Source organism: Silurus meridionalis, chromosome 20 (assembly GCF_014805685.1).
Source record: "Silurus meridionalis isolate SWU-2019-XX chromosome 20, ASM1480568v1, whole genome shotgun sequence".
In the NCBI taxonomy this organism is placed as follows: Eukaryota; Metazoa; Chordata; class Actinopteri; order Siluriformes; family Siluridae; genus Silurus; species Silurus meridionalis.
Genome location: NC_060903.1, coordinates 13,171,942 through 13,185,838, shown reverse-complemented (window position 1 = coordinate 13,185,838; position 13,897 = coordinate 13,171,942). Strand labels below are relative to the sequence as shown.

Sequence of the window (13,897 nt, the reverse complement as noted above, 5' to 3'; positions counted from 1 at the left end):
ATCATTGCTTACCTTCTTTGGTGCAATCAAGGAGATAAAGTTCTCAGTAGATGTGCCCAAAGCTATATTAGCTGTTGTTTTACTTCAATCTGAAACAGACTGATTGCCCATCCAGAACCATGACTAACCAGTATGTAGGATTGAATGCTATAGGATGGTGTTTGGGCTCTCATATATTTATGGCCTGTCCACAATCAGTGGATGTCACAAAGGATTCAGTGCTTAAAGATAAAAACATGCAAAGGTACAATGTTAATATACACATCTAGAAAACACTAAGCAAAGTCTGATATTCTATATGAAGCACCAGAAGCGGGTTGCAAACATTTTGCTGAAAAGGAAGAAGTGATCAATTCAAGGGTACCTATTTGTCTTGAGAAAAATAGATAGCAAACAAGGCAGAAATTGGTGTGATGTTGTGGTTAGTATGCTGATGTGCTGGCAGAGCTATTTTCTATTTTGTGTTTTTTGTATTAGTCTTGCACTGTCCTGTATTGTCCTGTACACTGAAAACCCTAATAAGTTCAATAAACTCAACCTATTGAGTAAACTCGTTTACTCAATTGAATTGAGTAATGGATTTTCTTTAACTTGTTTATTTAAGTTCACTTAACTTGGTGCTCATGTAGACTGTACTTAAATTGTTAAGTTCACTTAACTTGGTGCTCATGTAGACTGTACTTAAATTGTTAAGTTCATCTAACTTGGTGTTTTATAATTTGCACTTAAACTATTAAGTTCACTTACTTACATATTCAAGTCAACTTAACAATTAAACTGAAATTGCAAATGATTATAAATTGAATTGACTAATATTATTGTTCTTTTGACTGTTAAATCTTTATTCAGTCCAAAAAACACATTGAACATCATATTGAACATTGAACATGTATTGTTTATATGTTAAAACATTTAAATTTCAATAAATAAAACACAACTGGTCACAGCCACACTCTACAAAAATATACAGAATAATGAATTCAATTTCAGTGTAAATAAAAAAAAAACATCAGAATTAACATCACCTTAACTTCTGCACAACATCACTGCTGCAACTTTGTGCACATAAACAACTAAACATTTTTAACAGTAAAGCTGGTTTGCCAAAGACTGTACTTTGGGCTTGAGGGCATTCTGTCCCATTGACATCAGTACCCGCTGTATAAAATCAAAAGTGTTTGCAAGGGATTTGGGGTAATTCAGGTCTAACGCATAAATTAGCCCAAAGAGGACACACATTGCTTGTGTGAGGTCCGGCATCTTGTCCATCACCATTTGACCTTCAAGAATTATGCCAATCGAGGAATTGAAATGCAAGGAGTTGGGGGGCTGAAGATCGGTGTGCTCAAATAAGATCCCCACTGGCACATCAAGGATAGAATTGCGATGATCAGACACCTAGTGAAGACAAGAATAAATCTATATTGTGGTCATGCATTTATTGTAGAACATCAATGCATATTTAGCAGATTTCACACTAAATATATGCACATCACTTATATTGACATTGTTATCAGCCACATACTACCACATTAGCCACACACAAGTAAGCACAAAGCAAATTGTTTACATATATAAATGTATTTTTATTATTCATAAATGTTTTGCAACAAATATACATGTGTAATAATGTATATATACATACATACATACATGTGACCAGGGCAGCCAATTTTTGTACCTTATTTACCCTTAAACGGATTATTATTATTCTTTTGAAAAGGCACTGACAATGCCTTTGTCAGGGCATTGACAATTCTGTTCCTTTGTTTCCTGAGAGTGTTGTAAGATGAGTACATCTTAAGCAAATTTTCATTTAGGGTGAACTATTGCTTTAAAATCAACATGATCCTGAAATACTGAGACTGCTGTGAGCACAGGTAGCTCTTAAAATGTAAACAGGTTATAATCAGATGAACTTACCAAACATGACTTAAAAAAAGCAGACTCATCATCCCCGAGCAGGACAGGCAGTCCTCGCAGCACAAGGGTTCGGACCTCAGTTGGCTGGGCTGACTTTACGAGAAAACATACAATTCCATTAATGCCACAACCATTCACAATTAATTTGAAATGAATGTTGAAAACATGAAAGGCTTTCAAGTTGTCTTATAGTAAATGAGACTAATAATCACTAACCTCAAGTTGCTGTACAAAACATCATAAAGAAAATTATATTTTATTATAATTAATAATATTCAAAATTAATGTTTCATTTAAACCAGCCTAAACCAGCAAAAACGGATAGGTTAGCTAGACAATTAATTATTGATGATAAATGTGAAGATGGACTGCTAAAGGACACTTTTTTCTTCCTAAAAACACACGATTAACTAATGTATAAAGAATTTACATCTTTCAAGTCAAATTCAGTTTCTCAATATGATTTCTAAAATAATGTTCACAAAATTGATAGCGATGTTAGCAAAGTTAGCAAATGTTACAACGTGTCTGAAAGATTTGTAAGGATGACTGGGCGGTTCTTTGTAAAATGTAAAATTAAGCTTTAAACATATTTGACAATTAAAATAATATATTCAAGTTAATTTCTGCATAATAACTTTACTTACCGAGTTTAAAATGGCGAAAGACGAGAAGAACAATTCCAGAATTTTCCGGCCTCAGCAACAGGCATTAAGGACCGCCTATAGGATTATTCTACCAATCACTGCATTAGTTCTCTTGTTGCCAGGCAGAAGTCCTTAAATAACCAATCACCATGAAAGGAGACCAGAGTGGCTATTTTTATGAATCAGGATTTTGAGTTCATAACAGTCAAAATTTTAAGTTGAAGTATTTTGGAGCTAAGTAAGTTAATCTAAATTATATTTTTGAGTTAGGGTTAGAAAATACAAAATTTCAAGTAGTGTTAACTCAAGATTACTTGATTATTTAAGTAATGACAGAACTAGGGTTTACAGTGTACTGTCTTGTGTTGTCTTTGCACTGTTTGCACCAGGTTGCACATATGCACTTTATGTGGTGAGGACATTTACTAGTCCTTAGCCCTGTGTTTTCTGTTTTCTGTGATTGTTGTATGTAGCACCAGGGTTCAGGAGGAATGTTGTTTCATTTCACTGTGTAATGCGTCAGCTATATATGGTTGAAATGACAATAAAAGCTTCTTGACTAGACTTGATTAACTGTGTGCTCTGGTTTCATGTTAAGGAGCTCTCATTTGACTTTACTTTGAGGTGTACTCTGAGGAAGTGATAACATGAAAATATGTGACACATAGACCCACAGACATGAAACCTTCCTGAAACAGCATGTCTTCTGTTAATAGAAGATAAAAGGAGAGAGTCAGTGTTGATGTATGACTATAATATTAACATATGACTATGACTATAACTATATATACAAATATAAGGGGAAATAAAGATTAGTCACTATGCACTGATGATCTAATCATTTAACTGTTATTTATGACTAGTAAACAGTGCAATGCAAAATTATGACTTGAGAAATGACTAATAGATTTACAGTTTTATGCCAAAATGTAGCATATGATTATGGATGGTACTTATTCGTACTCTCTAGGAGATGAAAAACGTGCCAAGGGTCTGTCAGTGCTGGCTTTTGTGATTTGCACTGAAAGTGCATGATAATTTTTATCAACATGATAATTTTCATGTTGTTTAAAGATTCCGAAATGCTGTTTCAGTATTAATGATACAGTGACGTTGTTAAATAAACTGCTATAGACATCTATCAAGGTTATTTGTAATATGTAAGAGACTAAACCCAGTTTCAGTTCACTTCAGCACTTCAGGTGTTTCTGTTTGCACTGCATTGCCACAATGATTGACCAACAATGGTACAGCTGGAATCAAACCTTAATGTACAACACTCTCACAAAAGCTCCATTAAACTAAGTCAACAACGTTGAGTCAACAAAACGTATCACCCCTCCATCTACACCTCTGCAAAGGTCCCAGATGACAACAAAAAGAAGGGAAAAGATAAAAGAAGAAGCAGCAGTGATCACTGGAAAATATTGCATCATTGTATGATAGCATCTGATCTCTGGTTAGAACAATTCCAATGAAATATAGTGTTCACTTCACACTTAATGATGATGTGCTGAAAATGGGTGGTGCTATGATGTCTGTAAAAAGGAACCCTGAAAAGCTGACTTCACACTTTCAAAGCCAACATGCCAAACAGCACAATGGTAAGAATCCATCAAATATACATGCCAATATTTGTTAATGAGTACCATTACTGGTAAAAGGTATTATACTGTATATATATTTATAGACTTATATAGAAATAAAACTTTCTATATTTCTTACTTTACTACAGAAAGAGAGTTCATTCTTAATTTATATGTAAATCTACCCTCAACATTGGTTGGTTATAAATATAGTGTCAATTCTTATTTCTTTTTAAATCTCCTTCAAGGGGTATTTTTTTATTATTGCACTGGCTTATTTATGGTTCTTATCTGTAGCACAACTACGTTAGATCCTTTTTGATAGTGAAACATTCTGTTGTAGGCTTAAACACAGACGGACTCTTGAAGTTTTTAAATGTTCTAGATGTAACCATTGGGAAATGATCTTTTATTTGTAAATTATTTCGCAATGTTCTCAGTGTTTAAACGGCCTCTATGTGTTTTTGTGTAAGACTTCTCAGCAGTTCCCTGTTATAGCTGGCCTGCTGTTTACACAGAATTTTGCATTGTCATAATGCATGATTGATTTTAATCAGTACATTTCATAATCCATGATTTGCTTGTTTACACACAACCAATAACCCAAGACACGAGATTTAACCAGCGAAATACACTTAGAATGGCATAAAATTAGAGCCTTTTATGTGAAGTAATTATATGTACAATATTCTTTATGCAGGACTCCAACTGTTCCAGTTTCCTCACTCCTATATTAGAAAATTATTACCTCTCGCCAATGTATGGTCTGGAATTTACCTTTGGCTTCATTGGAAATCTATTTGTTGTCCTAAGCTATATCTTTTGCCTCCCTACCTGGAGGTCCACGAATGTGTACTTGTTCAACCTGTCTCTGTCTGACCTCGTCTTCCTGTGCACTTTACCCGAGCTGTCCTACAACTACGCTCACAACAAGACGGAATTCAGTTCTGCATTATGCGTGATCAATCGCTACATTCTTCATGTGAACTTGTACTCTAGCATCCTTTTTATGATGTGGGTGAGTGTGGACCGGTACTTGTTGCTGTGTCACCCACAGCGAGGACACATCCTGTTGAGTCTGAAGGCAGCATTATGCATCACCGCCCTGAACTGGATCTGGGTAAATGTTCAAATTGCTCCCCTCATCATTTTTATCATCACGGATTTGGAGCAAAATAACTGGAAAGTGTGCCATGATTTTGCGAGCCTGGGAGTGCCCGAAAATAATTTGATCTACACCATAATGCTAACCATATCTGGATTTGTTCTGCCCCTGTTGGCTTTGTTTCTATCATCACAAAGAATGGTCACTGTCCTCAGGAAAAGACAGGAGGTGCTTGGGACATCCTTCAAAAGACCAGTAAAAATTGTGAGGACTGCCACTCTAATGTTTCTGCTGTTCTACACACCAATCCATGTGATGAGGATTGTGCGGATTACGTCACGTCTTCCTGAACTAAACGTTTCACAGTGTGTCAAAGACTACATCAATGTGGGGTACATAGTGACACGGCCAATTGCATTCGCTCATAGTGCCATCAACCCTGTGTTTTACTTCCTCATGACAGACAGCTTTAAGGAAGCACTGCAGGACAAGTGGAGACAACTTAAAAGAACGCTAATGACCAGACATTAAGCAAGTCCAACATATCAAGCATCCCGCTATTTCCCCCTTACCAAATAAATAACAAAAAAAAAAAATCATGGTCAAATTCAGTAAGATCACATTATCTTTCTGTTTCGTATAAACATTCACTAAAGATCTTCACTTGTAACTACTGTACCTGATTGAAGAAACAGAGAGTGTATATATGCATTGTTTCTTGTACCCCAAATACACAATCATGACATATTTGCAGTAGACTTTCTGTCTACTGTAGTACAATGACCAAAAATACATTTTTTGGCTAAACTGGTGGCATTAATTTATAGTTTACATAAATGTATATATTGTTTATGATATTTGTAGAATATTTCTTTCCTGTGATTATTGTCATTTTTTCAATATATTTTGTAACTTATCTAAAAAATAATGAAACCATAAAAAAAAGCAAACCAATTTCTTTTCCAGATAATATTCTTTCAGCAGTAAAATTGTTTTATTCCACTTAAACGCTTGTTATTTTTGTATAATCATAAGCAATGAATTGAGCCTTTTGAATTTAAAACAGTTAAATATAATATAATTACTGTCTTTTTTTTTTATTACATTTAATGTTATTATTAAGCAGAGAAATGCTAAAACTCTGAAATAAAACTCTTGTAATAAAACAAGTCTTGTTATTAATGGAATGCCGCAAATCAAAGTAGTAGGCATTAATAATAAATATCAAATAGTACAAATAAAAAATAAATGAATTAATTCAATTAAGCAAAAGCATAAACATTTTACAATCGGTCACTATACTATACTACAATTCTAACAATACTATACTTTACTTTAATTTACCGTGTTAAAAAGAGGAACAAAAGTCTGGAACTTGATCTTTTTTGACCCTACTTGCAGCCACATTACACATATTTCATCTTTTGGTTTTGACCTTGCTTAGTTGTGGACATGCTAGTTCCATGATCTCTAAACCACATCTTCTTTGCTTCCACCGCTTTCTGTGAAATTCTCTCAATCTGCCTTTTATGGTTATCTAAGTGAGGAACCAGTTTATATCACAGTTTAATGTGAGTTTCTGCTATCTGAATGCATCTTTCGGAGGCTGCTAAGCAAGAATGACTTTTTACCCCCGTTTCACTGTACAGCGTAGACAAAAATGTTCATTATTCCACATAGTGGGTTACTGTAAATAAATGATTGAACAAAGTACTTCGTGATTTAGTCATGTGAATTATTTAGTCCAACTAAATTATTACATTTAGTTAATAATTAAAAATACATTTTGCAATTTTATTGTACAGTTTGTTATTGTAAGTAAAACTGCTAAATATTTAATACTATTTAGAACCTTTCTTTCTTTCTTTCTTTCTTTCTTTCTTTCTTTCTTTCTTTCTTTCTTTCTTTCTTTCTTTCTTTCTTTTTCTTTTTTGCAGGCATCACACACCGTAACCACGAGCTAACGTCTGCCCTCGTGTGTTTCCTGTAAGTCACTGCAACCTTTGCGACTTTTTTTTTTTTTTTTTTAATGCCTAAATCTGTTTACTGTTGAAAAATATTAGGACAGTTTTTGCAGAATTTTTACTTGTAATGTTCATTTATTCATCCAAATATTTCTGTCCTGGTGAGTTGTTGCAACCGAGGGATTACATGATAGTAATAAAGCAGAGTGTGTTTGTTTTTCACAGTTACACAAATCAGATATTTTCAAATAACAATATTTAACCCTTTTATAATAGTGATGAAATTATTGCAAAAACGTATTACTACTGCTATTTGAAATTGTACTATTTGAGATCATATTACTGCATTTAAAGTATTGTTATTCCTTGTGTTTTGTGTAGTAGAAAGATTCATAAATACTGGGCAGTTCTATATATTCTATAAGACTTTTCAAATATGGCTGTGACTCACACTGTGGCTTGACCCTCAGTGCTTCCGAGTGTAGACTTCCTCTTTTCTTTTAGAGAAAGATACATAGCTCGCTCTAATGCCCAACATTTTGACGTTTATTCCTTTAATGGACGTCTCTGCTATGTTAGAGAAAAAACTGCTGTAGCCAAATCCTCTGGAGGACAGCTAGAAAGTACAGAAAGTAAAGTCTGCGCATTCCAAACATGCTTGAAATAAAACAGAAAAGCTATGCTATGTTAGCCTCAGGGTAGGTTAGGTTGCAGTGCCAGTTTCTCAGGCCAGTCATCTGCTGACAGACTTTACTATTGTAACTTGGTGTACTTGCTGTTCCAAGAATTGTCTGTTGTGACTTCTGTAGGAGTCAGAGTTGCGAATGGAGAGGCATTTTAAATGTATTATGTTTTGTATATATATTTTTCATTAATACTAATAGCATAACTTTCCATCCTTTTTTTTTTTTTTCATGAAATATTTTTATGCTTTGTTCATGAAAAATTTATCGAATTGTGTGTGGGTTGGTTCCAATGCTGTATAGCTTCCCAGACTATTAAGGCTCAACCTCAAAATTATAGTTTTTAAAGCTTATGAAATGTAAGCTTTAAAAGTCAATGTACAGAGCTTGAATACAAAATACAAGCTCTAACATTACATTAAATAAGGTTCCATCTTTATTCGGTATTTAAATGATGCTTTTTGGCTAGTCTCCTGTGAACTGCAGTAGGCTCATCCCTAAAGAGATTCCAGCAGTAATTGGCAAGCATGAATGGATTCCATTTCCCTTAGTATCTTTCCTCCATGCGTACTGGTGGAATCTCTCCCCATGCCCATCACTCACTGCCCCACAGTTCAATGGGAAATAGTCTAAATTCAAGTGTTAGTAGTTAACCAATGACGCAGATAATTTGCACATGTACTGCAACAAAAATGACGGGCCCAACTCTAGTCCTTATCTCTATTTTGCCTCCAAAATATAGGTGGTGTGCCTTTTTTTTATAACTACTGCCATATTGCACTTTTGAGATGCAAATATAACCTTCACAAATGTAGCAGAAGTTATCTGTGTTGTTTACACAGTTTCAAGGCATCTTGGTTTCTGAGGAAAATATTATGTGACTGTTTCTTAGAAATGTTTTCTTTCACAAGCCACCAAATCAAACAGTATGATGCATAGATCTGGCCAAGACAATTGTACTCTGCAATAAAAGACCAAAAAATTACAGTTAGATAATAATCTTAACCATGAAACAAAATTATAAGTAATAACAGGCAGCAGTAAACACAATGTGTGTAGAGAGGGTTCTGAGTTGCTGGTGATCTGAACACACCAAAAATGAGGGCCAGAATTTGGTTTGACCAAAACAAAGTGGGAAAGGTTTTTTTCTCATGAGATATTGGGTCTAAGGGCATCTGCAAATATTCCCATGCTAATCTCTGTCCACTATCGACAGCACTTACTTTGGATTCACAAGCAACGTTAATGAATCTGGGAGCAATGGAAGAAGACTGGACTGGTGTTAGGAAGGGCATCCACTGTAAGACATGTGCCAAATCAAATATGCAGATCACAAACCAGAATTTCATATCGGATCGGTCGTGGCCTGGGTTACCAACGACCGCCACAGGTATTGTTAGCCAACAGGGTACCGTAAGAAATTAGGCTACTGTTGGCCTGGAAGTTTAAGGGGTGATGATAATTGTCATCAGTGCCAATGCTCCACAAGTGGGATTGATGGAGGAGAAAGAAAAATTTTGGAGTGAGTTAGATGAAGTGGTAGATGGTGTACCTAGGAAAGAATAATTGGTGATTGGGGCAGACTTCAAGGGGCATGTGGGTGAAGGGAACAGAGGTGATAAAGAGGTGAATGGTAGGTATGGTCTTAAGGAAAGGAATGTGGAAGGGCAGATGGTGGTAGATTTTGCTAAAAGGATGGAAATGGCAGTGGTGAATACGTATTTTAAGAAGAAGGAGGAGCATAGGGTGATGTATATGAGTGAAGGAAGGTGCACACAGGTGGACTATGTTCTATGTAGGAGATGCAACCTGAAGGAGATTGGAGACTGTAAGGTGTTGGCAGGGGAGAGTGTAGCTAGGTATCTGCAAAAGTGAAAGGGAAAGTTTATACAGTGGTGAGACATGCTATGTGGTATGGTTTCGAGACAGTGGCATTAACTAAAAGACAGGATGTGGAGCTGAAGGTAGCAGAGCCGAAGATGCTGAGAGTGATGAGGATGGACAGGATTAGAAATGAGTTTATTAGAGGGACAGCGCATGTAGGATGTTTCAGAGACAAGGTGAGGGAGGTGCCCTTCAGATGGTTTGAAAATGTGCAGAGGAGGGACATGGGGTATATTGGTAGAAGACTGCTGAAAGGAGGAAAAGATGAAGGCCAAGGAGGATGTTTATGGATGTGGTGAGGGAAGACATGCAGGCAGTTGGTTTGAAAGAGGCAGATGTAGAGGACAGGAAGGTATGGAGATGGATGATCTGCTGTGGCGACCCTTAAAGGGAGCAACCGAAAGAAGAAAAAGAAAGAAGGAGATTTGATATTATTACTAATACAATGAAACTATATAGTATTACAGGTAAAAGAAAGTAAAAATTATTAGCAGTAAAAATTATTATAATTGTAGCCCTAGAGGTATTTTATGCAACAAAAGACTTGCCACATGAGGATCACAGGCACCCTCTAGGAATTAGAAAACAGCTCTGAAGTCTGGTGCCCTAAAGGCATCTAAAAGGCGATGCAGGCTTTGTTAATCCAAAACCCGATTTCTTTCATGTTATATTCAAGCAACTAAGCAATGCAAATATATTTAAATTAAAATTTTACTTAAAAGGTTTTTTTAACAATGGTTTTAGCATTGTTTTACTTGTATAGTAAAAAACGTTAAAAACTCTAGCTTAACAGAAGTCTAAACAATAAAACTTGCATATAAAACTATAAAGGTTATTTGAGACTTTTCATTTTTAAAAGTGTTTATACACTTTTTTGTATAGTATAACCACCCTGGTGGAGCAACACAGCTGGAATCACACCTGGAATCAAACCTTATAGTACAAGACACTTGAAAAGCTCCAAACTGATCAACAATGTTGAGTTTTTCAAAACCTTGAACCTCTACATTTGCAATCTCTACAAAGGTCACCTAAACAATGATAAGCAATTAAACAGGAGTGAAAGAAAGATGTAGAGGCAGAGAAAGATAGACGAAAATCAACTAAGCGATCATTGCATCAGATTGCATCAGTGTTTCATCGCATCAGATCTCTAGTTAAAAAAAATACCGAATAAATACGGTGTACACTTAACACTTAATGATGATGTGCAACAAATGGGTGGCGCAATGATTTTTGGAATAAGAGTCTTGAAAAGCTGATTTCACACCCCCAAAGCTATCAGACCAAAAGGCACAATGGTAAGAATTATCTACATTTACATGCTTTGAGAACGTAGTGTGGTTACTTTAGTAAGGTTACTGATAAGGTTATTATCAGTATTATAACTGAAACAACTAGAATATCTATCTATCTATCTATCTATCTATCTATCTATCTATCTATCTATCTATCTATCTATCTATCTATCTATCTATCTATCTATCTATCTATATAAAATAAGTAGCTTTCTGCTTACAGTTTAATTCTTAAAAATTGTGTGAACTGTGCATAAATGTTATCTAATGTTACCTAATACATTGGTTTGTGTTAATATAAATGTACTTTTAACATCTACTCTTTTTACATGTTTCTTGAAGGGTTCAATAATAGTTTCTTGGATAATTAAAGGTTCTCAATTTCCAGAAAGCTTACAAACCCTACAAAAAAAACCTTATTTTTTCACCCTTTCTAAGAGCAAAACAATGTTTTTTCTATAATTTGACTGAGTATCTTTAGGCATTGACAGAGAGGGACAACTCTAAATCTATTAGGGTTGATCAATTTTCCGTGTTTGATTATCTGTATGAAAATACTTGAAATGAAAGGTTAACTAAATCTATTTCAGTCAAGCGATTATAATCTTATGTTATAAGACTTATAATTATAATTTTATTTAAACCATAAATTTGACAATAAAATACTAATTAAAACTCTAAAGAGATATTTATTATCTAAACAAAAACTAGAATATCACATTTACATGAGTAGTTATACCATGTACAGTCTGTAGCATGAACCGAGGAGGATGCATTAATTGTTTAGTAGTAATAACCCTGGTCTTTTAAACCTTTTCTTTATACATAAACATCAGGTAATAGCCAATAGGATTCATGCTCTAAATAAATCTCATTATTGTGATGGGAAATCCCCAGTGTGAAATTAGTTCTTGCAGAGATATAATCTCTGTCAACATCCTCTTACCACAGAGAATTTGGACTTTATTTTCATGGCGGGATCTCTCTTTCGAAAACAAGGTCGTATTTTCGCAAGCATAAGCGCAGGTGTTAACATTGCACAAATATAAACAGGGGCTTTGTTTCAGTGATCACTATACTGAAAACTGTCTAATCGAATCAGCTTCTATTTTCTTAACGCTCTACAATAACGTTTATGCGCTGACATTATAATATTCATTGTTATTTAGTAGTCGAAAAATAAGTTGCTTTATATTTTTACATAATAATGAAGTATGTTGTATTTACAGCAATTTAAATGCAATGAGTGCAATGCTTTTTTTATGACCACAAAAATAGAAGTAGAGTCCAGGGGCAAATATATTGGATTACACCCAGCCAAAATTAACAATACACTAGTGTTAACCTATGAATTGCACTTGCATTAGCATGAAAATAGAACTATTTATTTGCAATAATTATATGTACAATAATGTTTTTGTCTGCAGGATAACTGTTCCAGTGTCCTCACTCCAATATTTGAGAAGTATTACCTCTCACCAATGTATGGTCTTGAATTTGTGATTGGGTTTTTAGGAAACCTAGTGGTGGTCCTAGGATATATCTTTTGCCTTCCTGCTTGGAAATCCACAAATGTGTACCTATTCAACCTATCTATGTCTGATCTCATCTTCTTTTGCACTTTACCTGAACTGTCCTACAACTACGCTTTCAACTTAAAAAAATTTAATTCTTCACTATGTGTGATAAATCGCTACATCCTCAATGTAAACATGTACTCAAGCATTCTTTTCATGATGTGGGTAAGTGTGGACCGGTACTTGTTGCTGTGTCACCCACAGCGAGAACACGTCCTGTTGACTATTAAAGCTGCATTATGCATCACCATTGTGAACTGGATTTGGGTGACCATTCAAATTGCTCCTCTCATGGTCTTAATCATCCAGGATTTGGAGCAAAATGGCTGGACAGTGTGTCGTGATTTTGGAAGCCTCGGAGTGCCCAAAGTAAATCTGATCTTCACCAGTGTCCTGACTATAACTGGATTTGTGGTGCCCCTTGTGGCTTTGTTTATATCGTCACAACGGATGGTCTCTGTACTAATGAAAAGAGAGGAGATGAGGAAGACAAAGTTTCAAAGGCCAGTAAGGATTGTGAGGATTGCAACATTAATGTTTCTGGTACTCTACACACCCATCCATATAATGAGGATTATGCGTCTCGCATCAAGGCTTCCTGAACTAAAATTGTCACTGTGCATCGTAGATACTATCAATGCGATATACATCGTGTCACGACCTATTGCATATTTTCACAGTGTAATCAACCCTGTGTTTTACTTCCTCATGACAGACAGCTTTAAAGAAGCACTGCAGGACAAATGGAGGCACTTAAAAAGGATACTAATGACTGCACATTAAGCATGACCTTTTAGGCAAAGGCTGCACTGATGACAAGTGACTTGCTTTTAGACCTGTCTGTACATTTATATACACCACAAATGAGTGACAAAGCCATCATAAAGTGTCTCAGGAAATTGCCTATTCAATATACATATACATATACATATACATGTACATATACATATACATATACATATACATATACATATACATAGTTAGTGTTTTGATGATGGTGGAAACAAGGACAATGAAGAGACCAATTTCATCAGCATTAAAATTTTAATAATAGCCCGAGGCTAATCAGTCAAAAGGCCGTTGCTTTCATATAATATTGATGGATTATTGATTGCATTGATATTCTTACCTTCAAGAGAAGATATATTCAGAGTTACACTACAGATAAATATAGTGATAAATGCAGTGAACATTAACAAACAATATTAGGCTTACATTATGTATATAATT

The 13,897-nt window shown here is 35.0% G+C and overlaps 2 protein-coding genes and 1 long non-coding RNA gene across 3 annotated transcripts; 2 read left to right on the top strand and 1 right to left on the bottom strand.

Moving 5' to 3' along the window:
• Window positions 1-829: 829 nt before the first annotated feature.
• On the bottom strand, window positions 830-2,827 carry LOC124403241. The gene is made up of 3 exons (XR_006928865.1): window positions 2,571-2,827; window positions 1,924-2,016; window positions 830-1,398 (listed from the first exon to the last, which is right to left on the bottom strand). It is a non-coding gene; the product is annotated as an uncharacterized LOC124403241 (long non-coding RNA).
• Window positions 2,828-4,158: 1,331 nt separating this feature from the next.
• On the top strand, window positions 4,159-6,303 carry LOC124403252 (succinate receptor 1-like). Its single transcript, XM_046876911.1, has 2 exons — window positions 4,159-4,174; window positions 4,857-6,303. The coding sequence occupies exons 1-2, from the start codon at window positions 4,172-4,174 to the stop codon at window positions 5,790-5,792; spliced, it is 939 nt and encodes a 312-aa protein (XP_046732867.1). The 5' UTR covers window positions 4,159-4,171; the 3' UTR covers window positions 5,793-6,303.
• Window positions 6,304-9,363: 3,060 nt separating this feature from the next.
• LOC124403408 (succinate receptor 1-like) lies at window positions 9,364-13,450 on the top strand. The gene is made up of 2 exons (XM_046877128.1): window positions 9,364-9,396; window positions 12,518-13,450. Exons 1-2 carry the CDS (start codon window positions 9,364-9,366, stop codon window positions 13,448-13,450), a joined length of 966 nt encoding a protein of 321 aa, XP_046733084.1.
• The last annotated feature ends 447 nt before the right edge of the window (window positions 13,451-13,897 follow it).